Raw genomic sequence first — 25,419 nt, forward strand, 5'->3', positions numbered from 1 at the left:
ACAATTGGCTCTGCCTCTTCCAAAACAAGGGCTTGTCCCCTGGGCTGCTTGGTGCTTTGACGTCTTGTCTCCATGGCAGTGATCAGCTGGCAAGACTGATAAAAGAGGCCCCATTCATTGACCCGGGTAATCCCAGCCAGCACGGTCGTGCCGGGTGCCGCAGCAGGCGGAGCAGCTGCTGCGACAGGCAGCGAAGAGGCGAAATGGCTCTTGCTCTCCTCTTGGCAGCGATCCTGGGACTTCTTATTGTCAAGGCTGTTTTGTCTCAGCTGAGAAACCGGAGCTCCCCTCCCTGCATCAGGGGTTGGATCCCTTGGTTTGGAGCTGCGTTTCAGTTTGGGAAAGCTCCTCTGGAGTTTATAGAACAAGCTAGAAGCAAGGTAACGGCTGTGGCGGCGTGCCTGCTCGTGGGTGCGTGCTCAGGGTGGCTGCCTGCAAGGGGAAAGGCGAGGAGAAAACTTCTGCATTAAGTTTGCTCCTTTTCTGTCACATTTTATAACATCAGAAGCATTTAGCTGGTGAAGGATCGGCTTTGTACCAGTAACTTTGCTAAGTGGTGGATGCGATCCAGGCATGATCTCTGCACTGTGATCATCCTGTTTGGACCCAGCACCTCTGCTGTTTTGCTTTTGCAGTCTGGCTACGTGTTAATCTTGGTTTCAGATAATGTGGAAAGCCCTGTTGCAGATGCTGGGACGAGGAGACTAATTATTTGTGTGCCTAAAGTTAGGTGATGTTTCTGAGCACCAGCTGGTGTCCCTCAACACTCAAGAGAGACCCAGGCATGCTTGGCAGGCAACTTCTTCCATCCTAAAAAACTTACCAGAGACGGTGTGAATATTTACCCCCTGGACATGCCTTTCTTTCTCCATGTCTGTCTGATAGAGAGAGCCTGAATGATTAATTTAGATTAGATGCTTAATTTCTAGGCAGCTAGTACTAACTGACATAAACCCCATCTTCCCATTTTCGTTCAGTGATGGTACCCCCTGCTACTGATGCAGAATAGTCAGCTTCAAGTGTTCAAAACTGAAGGATCACACAGGCCACTGCTTGCAAAAACTACGTAAAAATGAAACCATTGTAACATCCTGAAATTTGAAAAAAAAAAAATTAATAACTACGGGATGTTTAAAAATTTCTTTCTCATTTTCAACTATTAGATTTCATATTTGTAAGTACTTCTTTGCAGCCATGGTTGTTAAACTCATGGTGTTAAATGAAAGCAGAGGTTCAAGTATAATCAGCTGAAGTATGAGGTATGAGAATATCAAGAGCTGTCGGTCTTGTATGAAAGCACATCGGTGCACCTTAGAGTAAGCTCAAGTGCGTGATCTGGAGTTCCTTGGCTTCTTTGAGCTTAACAGGCTGGTTTTAACCGTATATTGCTATGTCCTTCCTGTATCTTTCATCTATGCATACTGTGATCAGTTACTTGTTCATTCATCTTAGGGTAGAAATGTAGGACTGAAAGACAACTCATTCCGGTCCATTCTCTTACTATTTCAGAAACCATGCCACGTCATCCTTTAAATAAACTGATCCAGCCTCACTCAGAAAACAAAATCATAATATTTCTTTGACTCTGCTGACATGAGGCTGTTAAGAGAACCTCCTTTTTCTATTGAAAACATACTGGTAGCAAATAGGTCCTTTCCAGTGCAACCCCTTTTAGGGACGGATGTTTCACCGTGACTGAAGCTTGCCTTTAGTTGCCTTTTTTCCCAGGAAGCTTTTAGCAAAATCTCTAAGATGAAATTTTAAAACAAACCTGGCAGAAGAGTCCTTTTTGGGGGTTCATTCACAGATTGAATGAGCAAAACTTTTACATACTAAAGAATGTATTGAAATACAAATGCAAACTTAGTGGCTCTGGGTCCATTAATTTTGATGTTCGTTTGCCTGGAGACCCTTTAGGCCGCTGTTGGTGCTATGGCAGCTGCTGCCACATCTGAACACACAAGAAACAGTTGAAGGACTTTATATTCCCCAGGTTTTATTGGGACAGAAAGTAGAACAAGGAATATTTTCAATGGGAGAAAACTCAAAATAAGGGAAAGCTGAAAGAGAAGTGTTTCTTACATATCTCCCCTTTGCTGTGTGTTTGCAGATGGGACTTTTCCTTTGACTTTTTTTCTTAGTCCAGCAGCTCAGCATCCTCATGAGTTCTGACCTCTCCCTGCGGTCCCCCTGAGCCAAGAGGGACCTTTCCATCCGTCACTCCTGGGCTGGCTGCCTGCCTGCAGCACGCTCATCTGGCAGTCTCCCTCTCCCTGGGAAGGGCTCCTTTCTTGCTCTTGCCCTCTTCTCCTTGAACATCCCAGGCATGTCTCCCTCCCTCCCTTCCCACCTCCCACACTGGCCCGAAGTGCTGAGGCCATGAAAAATAAGCCTTTTCCTGCCTCCTCCCTTGTAAAGGAGTAGGCACTGTAACATTGTGCAGCCAAAGAAAACAGGTGCTGCTGCCAAAGGGGTCATTAGAAGGCATAACAAGGGTTGCAAAATACATCTGCAATAATTTGGCAATTAGAAGATTCCTCCCCTGGATTAATCCTTCAGTCTGACAAAGCGACACTCATTTCTTTTTCTTTCTTAAACAGTTAACTTTCTTACTGTTGTCCCTTTTGTGCATATCCCCCACTGCTTTTTCTCTCGAGCCCTGCAGTAACACACTGGACTTCCACTACTTCCAACCTGCGCTTTGCTTGAAGTTCACTGCTTCTGTTTTCCTCCTACAGAAGAAGACATGGGCAGGAAGAATTGTCTGTTTTTCCCCTTGTGTCATCGGTGGGTCTAAGAAAAGAAAGATCCCCTGCTCTAATAAAATATTTAATCTCTGGTCTAATAGAAGACAGCACCTCTTCCTCCCAGAGCTGCCTGGCTTGTTAAAGGAATTTTGCAGGCGGTCTGAGATGAGCAGGGTGGGTAACTGGAGCCACCATACAACATAAAATACATGTAGAGCTGCTTCATGAGGCTTCAAAGGATGTGGTTCCCCACTTTGCCTGGCAAACACGATAAGAATTAGTAAGGAATTTCAAATGTTTTTCATCAGTTCGCTAATTAAGCTAACAAGAAAAGTTCAATTAAACCCATGAAATTGTTCTGCACTGTTGTATGAATCTGTGGATCCAAACATCGCTCTCAGTGTGTTGATTGTGTTTGGGACATGGTGCCCCATCTCAGGACTTGGGTAGATGCCTCTCAGCCTTCTTCGTGGAGTGTGGTTGCATGAGGGATGGCTGGCTGGGTTACACGGCAAGGGCCGTGCATCCTGCATGAGATTTGGTGGAGGAGAAACAGGCTGGAGAAGGGAACAAGGCTTCTGGTGGAGCGTTTGTGAAGACAGTCTCCACAGCTGAGTCACTAAGGGTCTGTGACCCTGGTCCCATACACAGAAGGCCAAAATTCTAAAGTCCCTGAGGGAGGGAGGACACACATGGCGTTGAACTCATGTGCATGGGCATGCCAAGGGAGAGAAAACCCTCCCAGTGCACCCGGCTCCCAACATGAGTCTTGACAGCGCTGCAGCTGAGAGTGGTTGCTCCCTGCCTGGCAGTGCCCCTGGGAAAAATGGCTGTTCCCCTGATTTCCTTCCTTTGAGGTTGTGGAGAACGTCCTTCTGAAGCTTTTATTTCTCTGGAACGTTACTTTCATGCAAGCTCAGATCAGCCTCTCATCATGGCACTGTTGTTTGGTGCAGTGTTTCCCCCTCTTTGGGAAAGAAAGAGCTTTCATAAGTGACAGCAGCTTCATAGGCCCTAAATCCTAACAGGATTTTTATTTTGCTGTCTCTATACGTCATCAGGTATCTTTAAATGCTGTTTCAGGCAGAGCAGTAAACTGGGACGCAGTGTTGGCAGGCAATGCCCACGCTTCGTTGGTACCCACCCAGAGCACAGCGATGGTAAATGCTGTGACAGCTTGTTCCGGTAACTGTTTTTGTGACATTAGAACATCAGCATAATTATACCGGGACAGATGAAAAGTCTGTTTATTCAGGTGTCTGTCCCAAATAGCAGCTATTAGTAGACGCTCAGTAGCAGGGTGTAAGGAGCACACCCAGACGAAAGAATGTCACCTTCTGCTTTTCCTTCCCAGCATCTGGCTGTCAACAGTTTAAGGATTTTCTAGGCTGGAATTTGCATCCAGATGACCTGACTGTGATAGCCTAATCTCTTTTTTTACCCTGTGTGTGATTTTGGCTTCCACAGCATCCCACAGCTATGAATCCATAATTTAACCATGAACCAATTGAAGAAAGCTTTTACTTTATGGGAAACTGAGAATAATTATTCTCTTTTAACCTTTCCTGGGATCTACATCCACTTAGTCTCCTTTTAATGAACCTTTCACTCATGCTTGTTCTCCATCCCTTGGCCTTTTCTAGCTCAGTATATCCTGCTGAGGTTGAATGGGCAGAGATACAGGTTAAATTGAAGGTGTGAGCACAGGATGGGTTTAGGTATTTGCTGTCCTTTCTCCGCTCCTTTCCTAGCAAGATGAGAGCTCTAAATTAATTATTAGCACTTGTATAATAGATCTTAGATAGATCTTTCAGAATGTGACTCTTCTAGGCCTTCTTCTTCAGTGATGTTTCTAGGTATCCTCATAGTTTAGACTCCCAAATGACTCCAGATTATGTGCAAACTTTTAATTCCTTCTTCTAAGGAATGAATCAGGAATATGTTTCAGGCCACGCATCCTTATGCATTCCTAAAAGCTGTATTAGGCTCTTCTTCAGTACATCCTATTTATCCTCTGCTAATTCTGGTCTTTGATAACGCTTATAAAAAATTGCTGCGTACTGGAATGACTCTTTGAGGCTTCCCAGGTCCTCCTTCAGGAGCCCTTGAGAAAGGCACCAGGTTTGCCTGTCTATCCTCTTGTTTTAATGGATCACGGTAGGTAGTTCTGCAACTTCATATTTTAATCCCTCTAGAGTTTTGAATTGAAATATTTATCACTGATTTACCTAGCACTTGTTGAATTCTATTCTACTTAATTCTTCCTTCGAAACAAGGTCTCAGTCCATCCCTCACAGTGAAAGGCTCCAGGGTGGGATTTGTCTTAAACTGGTGTGATTGCTAACTCACGTTGCTTCCCCACTTGGTTTCTTTACACCTTGAGCATTTATCAGGCTCGGCAACACACTGGGAGACTTCCTGCACCTGGTATGTTCAGAAAAGTCTTTATTAATGGGGGTGGGGATTGCCATTAGCATCTCGATCCTCAAACCTTTTTTAGTATTTTAATTTCTTAATATATTTACTTTTTTAGTTTTTAATTTTACATTTTTTTATCAGATAACATATTTATTTGTAATTTCCTGTTTGGACACAAAATTCTGCTTTCTGAAAGATATGTCTTTGAACATCCACTATCGTTGTGCTGCTGTTCAATGAAGTTGACTTGTTCTTTGTTAATTTCAATTTTGTTTAATATTGCTTTAATTATAATTATTCTAAATAGATTGCAGTACATTGGATGAGATTCAAAACCAGATTGTTTGTGTAGGTGTTTACAGGTAAGAAAGATGTCCCAGCTTTACCGATGGTCAGTGGACACGTAGTCAGTCCTGTCAGTGGAGCCTGAGGGCAGTTCATCTCACCTTCATAACCAGACGTGTGCAGTAGTTCATCAGATGAATCGCTTTTTAGGCTCCTTTGGCTGTGTAAACCTGATCTCTATTGTCTGTAATGGGAGCTTAGGCATCTTGCTCACATGTTATCATCTAAAGTGTTTCAACCTTTAAATGAGTGCGACCTTAATTGAATGATTACGTTTTATTGCAGGTTGCTATTAGTTCAAATTCAGTTTTATTTTAAAATTAGTTTAAGTACATTTTAATGTTAATTTAAAATTAAAAAACCCTGATTTTAAAACAAACACAATATAAATTCACTGATTTCTATCCAGCCTGATCATAAGGACCTGCTATTATCCATAAAAATCCAACCTTAGCAATTAAAACAATATTTTATTTATTATCACCCAGAGAGTTTAAACTGTCATTGTTTCTTTAATAATTTACAGTTGAAGGACACAATCAAAATTCAATTGATGTCAAGAGGAATCTTTTCCTTGGCTTCAAAGAGCTTTTGATGAAGCAGCCTTTACAATACAGACACAGCCAACACAAGAAATGGTTCAAGTCAATGGCATAAGCCGTGTGAGCACGGAGGTTTCAAGGCTTTTCAGTACTCCAAAGACATCAACAGAGATCTTTTTCTCACCCTTGTCAGCAATGTAACTGGAAAAAGAAAATCAGGTTCCCTGATATGCCAAGAGACGTTAGGAACCCCCCCCAAACCTTTCAATTTGTACAATAACTTTGCCAAAAGAAGGTAGTGTGCATCTAAATGTAAATGCTGGGCTTTTGATTTCCAAGGCTTTAACATGTGAGCAGAAATCACCTTCACTAAGAAAAAGATGGTAAAGATTCTTCATTTCCTAATTTTGATTTTTATGCCTAAATCTGACAGGTAGGTACTATACATTTGTTTGCTAGTTTAGAGTATCTACAAATATTGGTGACCTTTTTCGTAATGTAGGAATTCAGAATTGAATATCTATTGCTGAAAGTTTTGAGAGGGGTCTAGGATATTAGATTAAGAGAAAACAAAAGAATGATTTACGATATCAAATATATCAGTCTCAACAAAGTTGTTAGCTATTTTGATATTAATCTTTAAACCCCTCTACAAGAAAGAGATTGTTTGTATTAGCAGAACCTTTAAACCAGAAAATAATAAAAAAAAAACATTAAAAGGATGCAAGGATGGGAGTTTTTGTTAAATAAATGTAGATTGAAATAGGTAGGATTATGGATTTTTACAATGTGGGTACTTTGCTGTTGCAGCCAAGGGATGCAGTAGATAATCCATCACTTCGTTCTTTAAATCTAGGTAGGTTGTATTTTTTGAACTGTAATGTAATTCAAATATAAAATATTGATCCTGGGGAAAGAATCTCTTCTATTCTGCAAGAGGTCAGTCAGGCCCCTGGGACGTTCCCTTATGGTCCGTAAGTTGATAAATTGTGGTTTGATTCATGTTCCTCTTTTTGCACTTCTAAGCTAAGGTGTACAGAGAGCAAGGAGGACCTGGTCCTCCCTCCTCACCTCTCGGCAGTGCCAAAGCCCTCTTGGGGCTCCCATCAAACATGTTAACAATACAGTAATATGAAATCTTTGTTTGTTCCAGCATGGGCCTGTATTCACAATATTCGCTCTGGGAAAACGGTTTACTTTTGTGACTGAGGAAGAAGGAACTGAAGCATTTTTTAAATCTAAAGACTTAAATTTTGAACAGGCAGTACAACAAGCTGTCGAGAATACAGGTAAATGAGACATAGCTCTTTTTTTAATGGAAACCGAATCCAATTACCCAGGAACACTAAAGCCCAATCCAAAGTCCACTGGCTTTTTGATCATGCCTCAAATGCTTATCTTAACCCATGACCACGCTACAAAATGAAGGCGAAATTAAATTCCTTCCTATGGATTCAGCACTGTAAGCCTGCAAAGTGATTTGGATTCAGTCTCGAGGGATCAAAGGTTTCTGATCCAAGGACTGTTATTACTTCTATCATTAAGCAACCCAAGTTTGAGGTCAGGTCGTTTCCTGTGGCTAGACACTCCACCTTTGTGTACAAGGTTTGGAGCAATAGTATGTTGTCCTATTACTTAATTTGAAAATCAGCGTGCAGCAATAATTAGTTGTTACCCTGCAATAAAACAGTCATTAAAGAGGGATGAGGTACATATCTCATCCGCAGTGGCATGCACTGTCAGCTCATGTGCTTATATCCACGTGGAATTGCACAGACAGAAATACTCTGAGTTGTTTGGCCATTTTGGACTGTGAAATGAGAGAGAGGCAACTTGGCAGAGAGATTAAACCACAGAATCCCTGTGGCTGGAAGGCATCAGCCCAGTCCAAGCCCCTGCTCAGAGCAATGTCAGCGACAGCAGGTTGCTCAGAGCTGTGTCCGGTTGGGTTTTGAGTTTCTCTTAGGATGGAGACTCCACAACTTCTCCGGGCAAGCTGTTCCTGTGTATGACCTCGCAATAAAATCTTTCCTATGTCTCAGTGGGTTCTCCTGTATTCCCATTTGTGCCTGTTGCCTCCTGCCCTGAGAAGACCCTGGCCTCATCTTCTTTACCCCCAGCACCAGATACTTACCCCACTGATAAGATCCCCCTGAGCCTTCTCTTCTCCAGGCTGAACAGTCCCGGTTCTCTCAGCCTCTCCTGATAGGACTGAGACAATGTACTATAGCATGAAGACCAAAACTTTTTTTTCTTGCATTAATTTATTTTTCATTTCAGTAAATTTTGCAGAGAGCATGCACTTCTCTGTACAGCCATACTGAAGCTAGGGGGAAGTCTCTGGATTGTTGATTCTGGCCCTGAAGCTTCATGAGGCAGGAAGATGTTACATAGACTGGTAGAAGCAGAGGGCCCACCAAAATCTTTGCAGGGTTAGAACAAACTTCTTGGGAATTTCACTCTAGGAAAATGAGGATTAAGGCATTTGAGTCATGAGTTATGTGTAAAAAATTTCACGCTATCTTTCCATGTAAATCTACTTCGTCTACTTTCCAAAACGTTATTCTGTTTCTTTTTGTATTTAGTTTCTGTCCCTGCGGAAGCATTTTATCAGAACCATGGTAACCTCTACAGCATGATGAAGGGAAAAATGGGTCCTTCTAATCTGCACATGTTCACGGGCACTTTGTGTAAGGAACTATGTGAGCACATGGCACAGCTGGGCACAGAGGGCACAGGCGACCTCAATGACCTGGTAAGGTAAGGGAGTTTTGCAGCACATCTATAACACATGGGTATCCTGTATGGGAGCAGAGATGTTACCATAAAGCAGGGGGTGCTCAGGCTGTGGCAGGATATTCATCACTGCTTCACAGTTTCAGGTGGATCACAGAGCGGACAGGGTTTCGTCTAAAGGTGTTTCTCCCAGCTAGGAGAAACATCTGAATTACCCGTTTGGAAGAAAAAAAGAAAACACGGCATCTTCCAACAAACTCTTTTTCCCAAAAGATGGGATAAAAGCTTAATGTGTTTATAAAGAACTTATGAACAGACAAAACGCTTGATTTTCAGCAGGATGAAAACTTTCCCTGTCTGTTTTGGGCCAAGCCTAGCCCAAAACTTCAATAAGACCTACAACTGACTTTGCTGCCAGAACTTCATCCTTCATGTAAAAAAAATCCCTTTACTGACAGTTTCATCTGACAACAACAGAGCTTTTAACTCCTCCTTCTTCCTGATCAACTGGGATAACACCTCTATCTTACCTGTCCATCAGGACTGCAAGTTGAATATTGCCTTTGGCTTGGACCTGTTTCTAAGACCTCACATCCAGGTTGACTTTTGCTGACTTTTTCTACATAATACATCTAAGATACAGCTTTTTACTGCAGCTAAAACGCTGAGCACCTGTCACTTCAACTACTGCAATTTGGATTAACGGGGGAAAGATGTGGGGGAAAGGGGTTTTGAAACCCCAGTCCCAATATTGGGGTGCAAACCCCCACATTCCATGGTGTTCCCCCACCTGTCTTCTGAGATCAAAGTCATGTCTGCTTCTTGTGAACAAAACGGACAGTCATTGAATCATTAGTGTGCTACGCCACTGCCCGGTATGCTAATATTGGCTCACATGTTCTTGTTATTCCCCTGCCAGAATCCATCTGTGGTCTTTTATGTGGGCTCAAGTTTCTGAGGGCAGGGATGGACCGTTGTTCTGTGCTATACTGCCACCAGCACAGACCATGGTCCACACCATGGTGTGGGTGCCCATGGTAGCATGGGTGTACAGGTCCTACATGAAGCATGCATGGCTCCCTGCTGCAGCCTTGGGGAACAGGGCGTTTTTCCCAGTGCCATGGCTGTCGGGGACACCGGTCATCAAATCTGAATCAGCTGCTATTTGTCTAACATTAAAAAAAAAAAGTCATAGGCTAGATGATATCTACAGAATTCGTAAGAGTAATCCACAGTAAATCTGTGCTGAGTGTAATCTGTTCTTGTGGTTTTGACAGACAACACAGGATAGAATCGGAATGCAATGCCCTGGATAATTGTTATTTAGCTGCTGCAAAATTAAATCCATAGAGCCAGCAGGTGGCTCCATCTTCCTTATGATCTGTAGAAAAGCAAGAAAGTGAAAGAGCCATTGCCTGAAATATGTATTTAGCAGTGGCTGGAACCCAGCGAAGACTGCATAAGGGTTTCTCAGATCTCAAGAGTACAGGTGAAGTGGGCTGGGAAACAAGCTCAGAGTTTGCAGGGTAACAGAGGAGCAAATAGGGAAGGAGTGAGATAAAAAGAAAACAAAAAAAAAGCATTGTTCAGTCCAGCAAAGCTGTAGCCAAGGAAAAGATTTCTCAGGGTGTCTGGTTGCAGAAGGGGTTGTGCAATGCCGGGAAGGTCCACATGGGCTAACCTGAAATAAGAGGGGTGGTTAATGGGGAGATGGAAACCTCAGTGCCCAGACACTTTCTGCCACTGTTCAAGTGACCAAACGCTAACTGATGAAGTTCAGCTACATGCAGAGGACTAGCCTGAGGTCCGTGTATCATCCCAGCTTCTGCTTAAAATACACTTGAATCCCATGCTTCTAGTGTTGGCAATTCAACACACTGTGTCCTGACCTAAAACTGCTGCAACAGCTTCCCTATGGCCTGTAAGTCATGGAGATCTTGTCCTTGCAGGCATATCATGTATCCAGCAGTGGTGAACACTTTGTTTGGGAGAGGCATCTGCCCAACAAGTCAGACTGAAATCAAGGAGTTTGAAGAACATTTTCTGAAGTATGATGAGGACTTTGAATATGCTTCTCAAATGCCCGAGTGCTTCCTGAGGTAACGAAGTGGAGATAATGCTCATGGTGTACACATTACAAGCATTTTGCTTGCTGGGATGTCAACTGTGAGAGATATTTTCCCTGGAGGATGATGCGCTCTTTGTCGATGGTGTGTCCTTGGGTCAAGCAGGCTTTCAGCTAGGTACTTCGAAAAAGTCCTGACCTTGTCTCATGCATTTTCCTGGCATAAAGCACCTTGCGTAACTGGGCAGGGTCCAGTTTGGACCCCTCAGGGAGCTGAACAGGGTAAAAGGCAAAGGCCTGAGCCTAAACGTGAGTCCCAAGTTGACGGGGTCCCCAACCAGGCATGTGCTCTTTCCCACACCTTAGCTGTTTTCCCAGCAGACTGATCCCAGGTTACACGGCTGCTCTGTTGCAGAGCTGACCTTGGGTAAAGGCAACCAAACTCCGAGAAAGGGAGCCTACCAATGCTCTCAGGGCCATGACAGCACCTTGAGTGGCTCAAAATAGCCTTCAGAAAGAACTAAGGATGCTCTAAAAATGTGGCCTTTATTTTCTTAGGGGAGGTCATTCTTGAAAAGATTGAGCTAAGCAATTGTCCAAAACCACAATGAAAACCCATAGCGGAATAGATATGAAAATCTAGGAATCTTGCAGCCACAGGTCCTGGCTGTAAGATGAGGTCGGGCCAAGGTGAAGTCAACACTATCAATCAGATTGACACTTGACTATTCATCAACTGACTGCTGCCCAGGGGCTTTTGGAAAGAAACCAAAGAGTCCTTCTCATGGAAAAGGAAACGTTGGTTTGTGCTGCCTCAGTTAAGTACTTCTTGTTTGTTGCTTTTCTTTACAGGAACTGGTCTAAATCCAAAAAATGGCTTCTAAAATTATTTGAGAAAGTAGTGTCGAATGCTGAAAGGACCAACCCTTCAGAGACCGCATCCAAGGTAAACATCCAAGGCTATGAAATAAAATGACTTTGTTGTATATTCTGACTAAAACGATGGAGGGCAGGAATTATTTCAGTACTGGAAGAAATAAGCCAAATATGTCAGCTTTAATAGCTGCATACCTTAATTGTCCATTATTGCTGTTGCCTATATTAGATAAGACCCATAATTTTGAGCCCTACTCCTCAATTTAGTTTATTTCCTACAATTCTGACAATCAAGATCTTCCTCTGGGGAGTTTTAAGCCAAGGGTTCAGAGCTCTGACCCACCGCCAGCCTGCGGTATCACAGTTGCAGTGAGTAGTTGAAAGAAGTGAGAGAAAGACCTCTTCAGTTGTTTCTCTGAGGGCACCGCACTGTGAAATTTCAAAACCTTCCATGTACTATTTTTAAACCCTGGTGTAGAGTGAGTAGATCCTCCAGCAGCCAGACTAGTAGAAAATAGCAGATTACTGGATTGGAGGCCAAGTACCCTAAACATTGATTGTGTCAAGGCTGTGATAAGTTGTCCCCCTGGTTATTCTCCTTAACTATGGCAGGAATTCTGTCTATACAGTAGACAAACACGAGGGTAGGCTGGCCTGGGAATTTTGATCTACCAAATGATTATAGAACAGATCATTAAACAACCCAGGTTTTATTTAGACTTTAAAAGCTTTACATACCAGAGTTTCTTTCATAAAATAAACCATAATAATGGAAAGAAAGAGAGGGCTGGAGAGGGGATGGTGGGAGGTAAGAAAGTACAGGAAATAGGAGGCACAAGCTCGGTGTTGTAGATTGGGTGGGAATTAGGAAAAAGGCAGTCATTTTTTGTTCCAGGTCAGCCTTTTCCCCTCTGAAAAGTAGAGAGGAAGCTTTGCCTTGAATGCACGGTTGCCCTGTATTTAAGGAAATACTATAAACAAAAGCTGATCCTAGAACATTGCACGGTTGCTGTAGTTTCAAAGAACATCAAGACATTGAAGTCATTGGTTATGTCACTAAAAAAGCACCTGGAACTAGGAACTTTGCTGATATATCAGACCATCTCTTCATAACAAGCACCTTTTTGGCAGGAACAGAGAGAACATTTTCTTCATTTCCATTCATTCAACTTGTTTGGTCCCATTTTCAGGTTCTTGAAAGTAGAGAAGTAGAGCAAGAATTATAAAAGAATAGAGATTTCTTTTTTATTTCTTCCACATGCAAGCAACAATGGGGAGCGAGAGAACCAGATTCCCTAAAAACTTTAAGAAAATGGAGGGTGGTGCAAGTATTCAGTAGAGATTCATGTGGTGCTTTGACTTCTTCTGGGCTTCTGTCTATGAGTGAGTCTCACTTTCTCTTAACAGCTGTCATCTCTACTTGTGACTGCAAAAACCCCGTAACTAACATTACTTCTCTTTGATAAACTAGTCTTACATTATATCCTTGAACTTTAGTAAGCACCACCCTAAACTAGATTTTAATATATTTTTTGGAAATACACATTATTATCTTTTATTTATAACAGACACTACTGCAACATCTCCTGGATAACTTGCAAGGAAAACATCTGGGTCCCAATTATGGTCTCCTAATGCTCTGGGCTTCCCAAGCAAATTCTGTCCCTGTAAGTACATCAGCTAGAGAAAAACATTCTCTCTAACCTGCTCAAAAGCCTGTATTTGGGAAGCAAAGACTTTGAACCAGAGGTCACACACACTGCATGTATTCCAAAAATGGGATTATCACGCCCACATGCATCACTGCAAATATACCCAGGCTGCATTGTCACAGAAGCAATGACAAGAAAAGCTCTTCTTGTATTTTTCCTAAATTATTATGTCCCTATCATAACATTTCAGGAACATATGTCTCATAGCTATTAAGATCACAGTCTTAAGCTGTGAAGAGTATTAAATTCTATTTTGAAGCACTGTGGCTGTATTATACTAGAGAGTCTATTTTAAGTAGCCTGGTGTTATCAATTGTAAAGAATATCAAAAGCACAATATAGAGTAACTTCATCTGTGTGTAAATCTTTGTGTGATTTTGACTCTTTTGCTTTGGGGGATCTGCTGTACAAATGCCAGTGTTGCTTCAGGGCAAGAAAAGCAATAGTTTGATTCTAGTGCTGCTTAAGTTTTGTCTGTGTTAGAAATGAATTTGATGGATTAATGATACAGCTATATGTATGCTAACAAGCCCAATATATATAACACACCTTAGGCTGACCAAAGACATTTACAGGAATTTCTCGGATGAAAAATCCATAGCAGCAAAAACATCCTTTATTTACCGTGACGACTAAGCTCTTTCCAGCAGTTATGTCTGTCACAGATGTGATTTAGAAAAAAATGATAGTGAGTTATTTTTATATGTACTCCTAATGGATATATCTATGGGTTTTGTAGATCGGATATTAATACAATTTACCCGAAAGGAATTTCATCCATTTCAGTGAGGTTTCTGTGGATTCACATGTTGGTATAAGTGAGAGGCATAGCCTGCTGCCTGTTATCAGGATAACTGACATACCTTCCACAACACTATCATTACTTACTCCTGTAATATTCAGCTGTAAATAGACATACAGATATTTCGTTGTTTCTTAGAATAGTCACAACCACTGTTCTGGTGACTCGAATGATGAAAAAAGGCCTTTCACTTCCCAAGGGGATTTTTTAGAAGTGCATTAAACCCTTTTATTTGAAACAATTCAGTTACCCCTCCTCAGCCCATGGAGTGAGGCCGCAGTGTCCGAGTGCTCTACAAGAAATCTAAGCTACCGGATTTGTTTTGCAGAAGGAGGGCTGCATCCACGTGGGGCTATTTGGGAAATAACAGTAAGAGTTCTCATCCCTCATCAGCACAGATGGCCCACGACCAGATCTGTGTGCAGACTGCATCTTCCGCTAGATCAGCAAGAGGAGAGAAACTCCTGGCAGCGCTGCGAGTCCTTCTGGTTTCATCCTACTTAAGAGGATTTTCTCCTTTCCTAAATTTCTTGATTTTCAACTTCATTGCATAATCAGTTAGCAAATTATTTCTAAAGGGGATATACTACTGCTTGTTTTGCTGTTAATTAAAACTTTTCCTGCCCATTTTAGTGTGACTCACTGTGACAATGCCCTGCAAATTATTTAACCTAATTTCTGCTAATATTAGTAGGAATTTACTATTTAATTTTTCTTCCACTCATGCAGCTAAATCTAATCACACACAATGATTTAGTAATTTATTTTAACACCTAGTTATTTGAAATTAAAGAAAGGATTCTGTGTTTCAAAGCTCGAAGCCCAGGCTATATAATGTTCACTGAAGATAAGTACACGGCAGATGACTAGACCTAATCTCCCAGGATCTGAGCCCTCAGATGTGGATTGACCCTGGAAGCACAGCTCCCTGTGCATCCCAACTACAACAAAAAAAGTACAAATGTTTTCACCTGCTTCTGTGATTTGCTACAAAGATACTGCAATTCTGTTCCATATTCCGAAGTTAAAGTACTTTCATCTCTGTTTAGATTGCATTTTGGACCCTTGTTTTCATACTCTCTTATCCTTCCATTTACGAGAAAATCATGGAAGACCTGGCTTCTGTTTTCGGCAAAGCAGGTAATAAATCTGATCGTGTCCTTCTGGAATCTAGAAATGATTTATTCTGTGTTGGCCAAGCACATGACCAATGGTCAATAGATGGGAATAATGAATGTTTCTGCTGAGGGTACTACTGATAACACAGAGTCCAGCTCTGGTTTCTTTACTCAGCATATGCTCAAGACATGTTTTTAAGCAAAAAACACCTTTGATGTTCTCACAAGAAGGTAGAAAAAGAACTGTATGTACTTGTCTCTTCATTGCACACCTATCATTTAGACCTAGATTTGTATTAACCAGTCTTGTGCTTTCTTCACGCATCTACGATAGGGTCAGACAAGGTTTTTCAATTCAGCTGCTTTTCATGGTGTGATGTTCACCAGAGTTACAGGTATTCTGTGGAAAAAAAAGGCCAGGAACTGTTCTCTTTTCTCTCATCTGAGGCAAATTTGTCCAGCATGATTCACCCCTACATGATTAACCTCTTTCCTTCAAAAAACAGTCACCTACTGGGAGCAGTCACTCACATAAGCAGTCCCCTGATCCATGCTTAGACTTTCATGGATGAGTCTTAGTTGGCATGGGTCAAAACCACATCAAGGAACATGTCAATAATTAACCAATAAGGATAATCACGAACCAGTGCTTAAGCCTTTCTCCTGGCCCTGTTTTATTTGCTGGTGCTAACATAGCCCAAGAGCTCAGCTATGATTCCTCGTCTTGGTGCCTACAGTCCCTGAGATTTCCATGCACTGGAATGGCTGGATGACTACCTACAGCTATAACTCTACAATACAACTCTATAATAACTCTACAGCTACCTCAGAGTTATTAAATTCTCTTCAATGGCTTTTCTTGAATTGTACTGATTTGGGACCATTTATTTACTTTGAAATATAAAGAAAATTTCTGGGTGTAAACAAGGTCTTAAAGTCTTGAGGTATTATGTCAGAAGGTCTAAAGCAAGACATGCCAGCATGTATCAACACAGGTATGAAATCTAATTTTCACACAGAGGCTTCTTTCTCATGCCACAACAGGTAAAGATAAAATAGAAGTGTCTGAAGAGGACCTTAAGAAGCTCCCTTTTATTAAATGGTGCACGTTGGAAGCCATACGGCTGAGGTCTCCAGGTGCAATCACCAAGAAAGTAGTAAATCCGATAAAAATTCAGGTGAGTTTTGTTGGGTTTTGTTTTTCCCCAAAAGGATGCTGTATGATTTGTCTGGAAAGGGGCCTCCCAAAATATCTGGATAAAATTCAAATAGCAGAGATATTCCACGGTCTCACATATATATCCTGTTTTGGTTTAACAGATTTATTCATCATCATTAATTTAATAATCATTAATTTAAGAGTGGTTTTGCTTCTCTTGCTCATAGTCTTACCTTCAGTTTTAAATTTACTTTAGATTGAATTGAATTGAGCTGCAGATACCATGCAGATGGTATATGAAATAGTAATCAGACACAAGAAATACAGTGGAAAGGACCACAACTTAGTAACTGATAAAACTCCTTCTTTTCTGATTGTCCTCTTCACTGCCATTCAGAAGGGAAGTACCAGTGTTCAGGAGTCTTAACAAATAAATATTGGGGAGAAAAACATTCTCCTAAGGAATCACCACTCATGCCTATTTAAGAAATTATGAAAGTCCCATAAAGATCTACTGTCATCTAAATCTTTTTAAGAATTTATTTGCATTTTGAAGGAGGCGATTAACAAAAGATTTAGCAAAAAATACCCGTTCACACAATACATCAAGAATCAGGAAAGACAGAAATAATATTTCTATTATTTCTATACCTAGACGGTAAATTATCCATGACCCAGCAATGTGCCCTTGTTGCCAAAAAGGCCAATGGAATCCTGGGCTGCATAGGGAAGAGTGTGGCCAGTAGGTCGAGGGAGGTCATTCTCCCCCTCAACTCGGCACTGGTGATGCCACAACTGGAATACTGTGTCCAGTTTTGGGCTCCCCAGTTCAAGAGGGACAGGGAACTGCTGGAGAGAGTCCAGCGAAGGGCAACTAAGATGATTAAGGGATTGGAGCATCTCCCTTATGAGGAAAGGCTGAGAGAGCTGGGACTCTTTAGCCTGGAGAAGAGAAGGCTGAGGGGAGACCTTATTATGGCATACAAGTATCTAAAGGGTGGGCTGAAGGAGGATGGAGCCAGGCTCTTTTCAGTGGTTCCCAGTGACAGGATGAGGGGTAACGGGCACAAGTTAGAACACAGGAAGTTCCGTTCAAATACACAGAAACACATATTAACTCAACCACAAGATCAAGGTAAAAGTAAAAAAAAAAAAAACTTTTAGAATTTCCCATCTGTGTTTTCCAGTCTTGCCCAGACTAGATTTGCAATGCCAGGATACAGAGCAACGGAAAAACTTCTTTACGGTTCGGGTGACAGAGCACTGGCACAGGCTGCCCAGGGAGGTGGTGGAGTCCCCTTCTCTGGAGATTTTCAAGACCCGCCTGGATGCAGTCCTGAGTAATGTGCTCTGGGCAATCCTGCTTTAGCAGGGGAGTGGGACTAGATGACTAGTCCCTTCCAACTCTGAAACTCCGTGATTCCGTGAAAACCAAATTAGAACCAAAATAGTCTTTCCACATTCTCCACTGTTTAGGTCTTACTTATGGAAAAAAGGGCAACAGCAAGAAGAAGTTTCAAACACGTAATATGTTGGCCATGGCTTCACCACCCTCACTTGCCCCCTGTTACGACCTTCTGCTGGTGGAAGAGAAGTACTAAAGAGGGACTATTTTGTGGGTTGAACAAAGGATTGTCTCTTTTCTTAGTGTTTTTTCTTCTTTTCAGAATTTCATCGTCCCTGCAGGTGACATGCTGATGTTATCACCATATTGGTTACACAGGAATCCAAAATATTTTCCTGATCCAGAAATGTTCAAACCTGTAAGTTGTCACTCTTAGCGTGGATATTTTGCTGTCTTTTCTCCACTTATTTCACAACAAAAGCACATAGACAAATTGGCTTAAAGTTAGGTATTCCCCATCATCTGCAGGATGGCCTTGTAGACAGAGATGATGTGCAAAAAAAAGGAGGAGCCTGTAGGAATAAGCAAGACTTTAAAGTTCAGATAATGTGGTACTACTTTATATCACTTTGATCTTGATTCAAAGCCCACCATGCAAAGACCCCACTGATTTCACTGTTGAACCCAACTCCAAGAACTCTCCCTGTGATTTGTTTGTGTGGCTCATCTCCACGCATTTATACAGGCTTATTGGTCTTTCCAGTCAGATGATTTCTGGTAGCTATTAGCTCTTCTAATTCAGTAGCTCATCTAGAGTTTCTTGATTATTATTCCACTCCAGGTGGCCGTGTGGGCAGGCTTGCAACTGCTCTTTTTAGCACCATCCGCTATAGAACAGTTTGTCTTTTTTATAGAAATACATCAAGGAGTAATTTAAACAAAAAGTCCCCTCTAGCAAACTCTTCACCAATTTGAAATCCCTCATAACAATTCCTGCCTGTTTGAAACCCTAAGCAGAAATGTTGATGCAGCAGCTTATCTCTTTAGTTAACTTTATTCCTAAAAAGCAAGCTAGCTTGTTTTTTAGAAACTCACCCTTTTTCCATGAGGAATAGGTGAGTACCTCTTGGACATTGCCATTCCAAATGGCACCGCCTTGCTTCATCACCGCTGAGATTTTTTTACGGACAGGCTGGTTTTGTTAAAAAGAGTTCATTTCTCACACACCAGCTTGCACCTGAAAATGGGGCTGGGCAATCCTTGCCTTTCTCTCATGTGACAGCTCATACACCTTGCATTTATTTGTGCACAGCGTCTTAGAAATGGCTTGTGTATAAGATGTGCATGAGTCGTTTGTGGGCTGTGATACAATTTTGTGGCTGAGGGAGGGTACTGGTTGAACATTTGTTTTGAATGTATGTATATTTAAAAGGAGAAGGTCGCATTTTTATAAACATGTCAATAGCTCAAGATGCAGGATTGAGAAAAATGGGGAGGCATAAGAAGAACGCTTTAGGGACGATTTTGAAAACCCCTCCAGTGCCAAGTATGTTTCAAATGGGACCCTTATTTCTTTCCCTGAGTTGGTGCTGACTTTTGAATCCAGATTCTAACACTGACAGGTTGAATGCAAAAAAATAGCATTAGTGCAACTTTGTGTTGAGGATTAGCTGTCCAAGGTCATTTTTAGCCTGGAGAAATAAAGTTAAGCTTTATTTATATAAGGCTGATTTGGAAAAAAAAAAGTTTCTTCCCACAGGATCGTTGGAAAGAGGCAAATTTAGAGAAGAATGCTTTCTTGGACAGCTTTGTGGCATTCGGAGGAGGGAAGCATCAGTGTCCAGGAAGGTCAGTGAAACAGCTGGAGTTTATTTATTCCCAACCCCTGAAGAGAACAACTCTCTTGAACTGGGCTCCTCTTACACTTGGAGATAAAATGTTTTCATTGCTTTCCTCTTTGTAAGTCCCCCAATGTTCAGTATTATCTGGACCTTGTTTAAACTGATTTGAAAGCAGTTTCCTTCCTGGAAAAGACAGGTTAAAGCATGATGTAAAAGCAGAATCTGAGACTAATGTATGAAGGGATATCCCCTGGGAAGGAAAGTCAACCTAGCTCTGCTGCTGCCGAGGCCCCTTTTCATCAAGGGAGAGTTGTTCCAATCACAAACATGCCAGTTTATAGACACAGGCATTTAGGTTGCCATAAACCAGTTCTAAACTAACCTAAAGAACATTTCTCTGGTCTGAGAGTCTCCATCTGCTGTGATGCTATTGACATCTTTGCTAATCTTCCAATGTCTTAACTGGCTCCTCTCTGTTTAAATCTTGTCTTTGCATTAAGGCCCACGCAATTGTATGATGGCTTAAATTGCAGATCCTGTCTCTCTTCACTCCTCCAGCAATGCCAGCCTTGGTGCTTCCTGCATTCCTTCTGCTGTTTTCTCTGCTGTCCCTCTTTCTGGAACAAGTCCCAGGGAGCCAGCTGCTCCTCGTTTCTGTGTTCAAACATCTCTATGCTCAATTCACTGCCTTTAAAACCTGGTCTCCTCTAGGAAGCAAATAACCAAGAATCCTTAAAACTGGTTAGTTTAACTCAAAAGTCCCATGTGGATCAAGGAATCCGGAGAGTGTTGCTGATCTGCATTTTTGAATCTGCACCCTATAGCAGGCTGGACGTGACTGTCAGATAAACTTTGCAAAGGCATTAAAGACATAAACAAAACGAATAAAACTGCATTCACCATTCAGGCTTGCTGGAGGAAAGTGCTCACTCACTGCTCTACCTCCGTGACTTGTACCATACTCCTGAGCTAAATATGAGCACAGCCTCACTCCCAGCAGGGGCGACAGCAGAATTCACAAGAGGCATCCGCAGGTACAGGACAAGCTGCAAAACAATCTTTCTGAAAGCTGCTTGTTTATATATAATGACCTATTTCTTTGTTCAGGCTGTTCTCTGGACTCGATAATATCTTTAAAATAAGTCTATGGTTGGAAAGAAAATGATAACATTTCCACATAGACAACAGATGGAGAATCTTTTTCTTGCTGACAGACAAAAAGTCCTCTCAAACCCTTTGGCAGTCCGCATGGTAACACACACCTTCGTGCTTTTCAGCAATAGTTCTAAGAGAATAATGCAGTGGTCTTAGAAGAAAGGAAATTAAATCAAGGGATGTATCTAGATCCCATGTTGCAGATTTCCTTGGTATGACTGAATGAAACAAAGATATTTCAAGTTTAAGATGCATTTTTATTTAATTCAGTACTGGAATTTTTAATTGAAATGTATTAAATATTTAATTTCTCCATTGCAAGAGCTCATAATGAAATTAAAAGCTAATTTAATCAAACTGAAAGCTGGAAAATAACTAACTTGTCAAATATTCTAGCTAACTGACATGGGAAGAGCTCACACAAAGCCATTTATGTGCCACCTTTTTTACCTAAAGGAAAAATTTGATGGCAGTGAAGCTACGTTTATCTAACTGGGTGACTATTGCCTGTGCGACTGTGCTTATCTCGCATGGCTCTGTCTGTTGCCTCTTATCTTATGCTGACATTGTAATACCTTCAGCACAACAGCTGTGATTTCATTCTCAGACTCCATTTACTGCAGGACCTCAATCCACAGCTGGGCTCCTGGGTTTCAGCACAAGACCAATACGCAGCAGTGCACTGGGGGCAAGATTTCAAAAAGCACATCTTTGTCAAACCCCCTTGTCACTGAATAAAATGGGAAGGCATCAGTGACTCAGAGTTTTTACAGGAAAACTGCTCTAGGATTCAGTCATGAATACAAAAGACAGGTGGGAACTAAGGGGCATTTAGCTGCAAGAAAGCTCATGGTTTCTGCTCAGAACAATGTTCTGTAGGAGAGAGGGATGCACTGAGACTCTGCTGTCCTTCCTTTCACTTCTGGGCTGTCCTTCTGCCCACCCTCAGGCATGTGTGTTGCTTGTCACCCTTGTGTCTCAACATCTCTGTTTGAAGAGCAGAATAACAACAGCAGCCTGTTGGGAAAAGCACTTTGAGATCTAATGGTGGGAAGTGCTGCAGTCAGTTATGGGTTATACCCATTGCTGCTTGGACAGATTACAGATGGACCCCACCGTGGGTACAGAGGTGTCAGCGCTGGTCAGCTGGCACACTGCTGTGCTCGTGTTTGAAGGACAGACCTCTGTAAATGCAGTATTTCCACTTTTGAGGCAACCTAGAGGCATTTTGGCATTTGGCCACATCATCTGTGCCAGACCACTGAGGCTCAGAGGCAGGACTTCAAGCACCAGGAGCCCAGGACCACACTGTGCAACCAGTGCAGTGACTGTAAGGAGCCCACCTCTGCACGGTGCCACCGGCATGGAGTCTGGGTAGCAAGTCCTGCCTGACCTGAGCTAATTTCCATTGAAATATCTCTGCACTGCATTCGCCTGAGCTCAAGGTCACCAAAACCTCCCTATCTCAAGGTAATTCCAATGTGAAATCACAGAGATAATTTGGGTCTGAAGCTACGCCAAAACAAACAAGCATCCTCCCACTCTGAAGCACGGGGAGGCTCAGTGTGCAGATCTGGATGGCTCTGCAGGAGTTAGCTTGGGTCTCGTGGGGCTTATTAGCTTCCTCTTCACACCTGCCAGGCCAAATCCAGGATGATGGCATATGCCGTCATGTGGCCTTCTCCCCAGTGAATTCCCAATAGCTGTTTTATCCAAGTTTTCCAGCATCTCTCAGATAATGGAAAATAGACTGTGTCAAAGAGCAAGGTAGTATGACTATTTTAACCAGGTATTTAAGACTTATGTCTAAATTCTGCAAGTGAGTAATCCCATGACCTGGCCTAGGTCCATGCTAGTGCCTGAATGGAGAAAGCTCTTGCACACATCAACATTAAAAAAAAATAGCCTGGAGGAATTCACCTGCAGTTATCTGAAATCTTCTCCAGACTGACTAAGATAGACCCTTCTTGAGAGCATTACAGAAAAAAAATCATGCCCTTGGGTCTCATACCGCATTCTAATGCTGACGCATTAAGTAATAACTCCCGCTGTCACAGCTACTCTGATGTCATCAGGCTCCCAGCTGTATTATATAACTTTATATAGCACAATTAGTCATATAGCCTTTTCTATATTTGACTGTCTTCTCACTCCTATGAAGTTATTTCAAGTCAGCAAGCGTTAGAAGAACATAAATGTTTATACTGTGGAAAAAACCATAATGATAAGGGGCTGTTTTAAAATAGGGTGTCAGAGGGATACTGTTGGTCTAACATTTCACCGGAAAGAAAGAGCAGCCGCTACATTCATGTTCGCTGCTCAGTAATGAAGCTGAACAAAGCTACAGCATATTTTCCTACTGGAGATAAACTTTCAGGCAGAACTAAAGCGTGGAATGTAAAATGTGTCAAAGACACCCTGTTTCTTATCTGATGATAACACACATGCGATGGTCGGGCTGGACAGCCAATGTTTTCCTCCCTTTTCTTGCAGGTGGTTTGCTATCATGGAAGTCCAGTTGTTCGTTGTGCTATTCCTATACAAATATGAATTTGTGCTTTTGGACGCAATACCAAAGGAGGTAAAAGATCCATGCATTTATGTAGCATTCCACATCTTTATATCCTTCATTCACCACGCTCAGCTGAACACTCATGCTCAGCTGCAGTTAAGTATAATGAAGCAAAATTTTGAGAGGAGCATTAATAAAACATGTAACGAATAACTCGATCTTCTTTTAACTCAGAAAAGCCAGAGTAACTCCGGCAATGTTAGTGGGGCTGTGCTGTCTATACAAGAATGCACCTACAAGTGTATTTTGTCTCATCATTACCTAAACATTACAAGAGATTTTATAATTGCTTTCTGCCACTCACAAAAACAATGAATATGGAACCAGATTATTAATACTTTAAAGCTATGAAATCAGATGCAGCATTCACAGTGCTCTTCCACTACATATTCAGTGGTGGAAGAGAATTGATTAGACTAAGACTATAGGAGCAGCTGTTACACAGAAAGGTTTAACCATTAAGGGAGAGTGGTGTGGTCTCCACTCTCAGCAGTAATTTTCTTCCCCATTTGCCTATGTCCCATCCACTTTCCAAAAATCCTTCTTCCTCCCAAAAATGGACTGCTGCAAACTCAGCATGTCTGCCTGTCGCAAACTAAACACACACGCCCTATAGCTAAACTCCTGAGGAGGGAGAGGTTTAGAGTGGCATGGGCTTTGTATGATTGCCCTTTAGACTGCAAGTTGGAAGCTCGGAGAATTTAATTCCTCTGCTCTCCTTGAAGAACGTGAGATGTTGATCTCAAGTAGTGGTAGAAAGTCCATATGGAGGAAGGCTGCCTCTTGCTGACTGATGGTGTGTTGCCGCACCAGCTCTCACTGGAGTTGACTGTAACTTGGGTCTGCACCCACAGGCAATTATGCTGGGGAAGATATTCAAAACCATTAGAGTTTCTTAAGATCTCCTGTGTCATCCTCTGTCAGAGTGAGCAGAATAAATAGTAATCATGAAGGGCCTACTCAATGGCTTCAGCAAAGCCAAGAACTACTCTCAGTGTTTGGTCTTGGTTCTGTAAGACCAAAGCTCCAAGAATATGTTTGTATCTTAAGATTAAAGCACAATGATAATTCCATTAACTGAACTAATGTAAATGTTTCTATTGATTTTCTTCTTTTTGCAGAGCCCTTTACATTTGGTGGGGACACAGCAACCCATGGCACCATTCCGGGTCCAGTATAAATGCCGGGAATGAAAGTTGCCCAGCACTAATGTACCTTCCTTTGCCAGCCAGCCCTCGATGGATGGACCACTGAGCTGCTTCTCTGTCCTACACCTTCAGATAGGTTCTCTGCCTTAACAGTTCTTAATTTCAACTTTAAATGCTCTGCATACTCTGCGTTGTGGTATGCCATACCAGTATAGTTATATCTGCGCTCCTCACCTGATTGCCTACCTCCTAGTATTTAAAAAACAAGTTCTCCTGCTGCATTCATCATTTGTGGGCCAATTATTCACAGACTTTGCAAATCTGGTATACTAAACTCACCAACCAGACATTCTGGACAAAAAGCTGCCATGTTTGGAAATCCTGCATGGAAATTGCACTATAACCAGCAGAAAGGCAGGTCCCTTAGGCTGTGTCACTGCTTCCTGCAGGTTTCTTTGAACCAAGGTTAAATTGGTGGCTTGTGGTAACTCCATACAGCTCCCTGGTGCTGGTGTGCACAAAGTGCAGGACAGTGCTGAGCAGAGACCGCCAGATCAGATCTGCAGCCATGATAAACTAGCACCACTTATGTATCACTGCCTGTGTAGCTAGGTGAAGATCGGGCCTGCTCTGCCTACAATTGGTGCCAACTTTTTGAAAATAAAATGCATTTATCGTGGAAAAATTGTGAGCATGGGAAACACTGGTGCCTTGTTCCGCTGGAGCACCTCAAATTTCTACTGAGCTTTATTTGCTCCACAGGATTCAGAATCGGTCCTTGCATGAATATGCAATGAAAGCTTGATCATGATGTTTGGCTTCTAATGAAAAGCGATTG

At 42.0% G+C, this 25,419-nt stretch overlaps 1 protein-coding gene across 1 annotated transcript; it reads left to right on the plus strand.

The window, feature by feature from the left end:
• Nucleotides 1-203: 203 nt before the first annotated feature.
• On the plus strand, nucleotides 204-24,726 carry CYP39A1 (cytochrome P450 family 39 subfamily A member 1; the record flags this gene model as incomplete). The annotated part of the gene is made up of 12 exons (XM_082481335.1): nucleotides 204-380; nucleotides 7,206-7,341; nucleotides 8,638-8,812; nucleotides 10,738-10,887; nucleotides 11,706-11,799; nucleotides 13,298-13,396; nucleotides 15,293-15,383; nucleotides 16,406-16,539; nucleotides 18,188-18,283; nucleotides 19,625-19,713; nucleotides 23,355-23,442; nucleotides 24,555-24,726. The coding sequence occupies 12 exons, from the start codon at nucleotides 204-206 to the stop codon at nucleotides 24,624-24,626; spliced, it is 1,401 nt and encodes a 466-aa protein (XP_082337461.1). The 3' UTR covers nucleotides 24,627-24,726.
• Between the last annotated feature and the right edge of the window lie 693 nt (nucleotides 24,727-25,419).

The sequence above is a fragment of the Vanellus vanellus genome (genome assembly GCF_965231255.1).
Source record: "Vanellus vanellus genome assembly, chromosome: 3".
Taxonomy (NCBI): Eukaryota; Metazoa; Chordata; class Aves; order Charadriiformes; family Charadriidae; genus Vanellus; species Vanellus vanellus.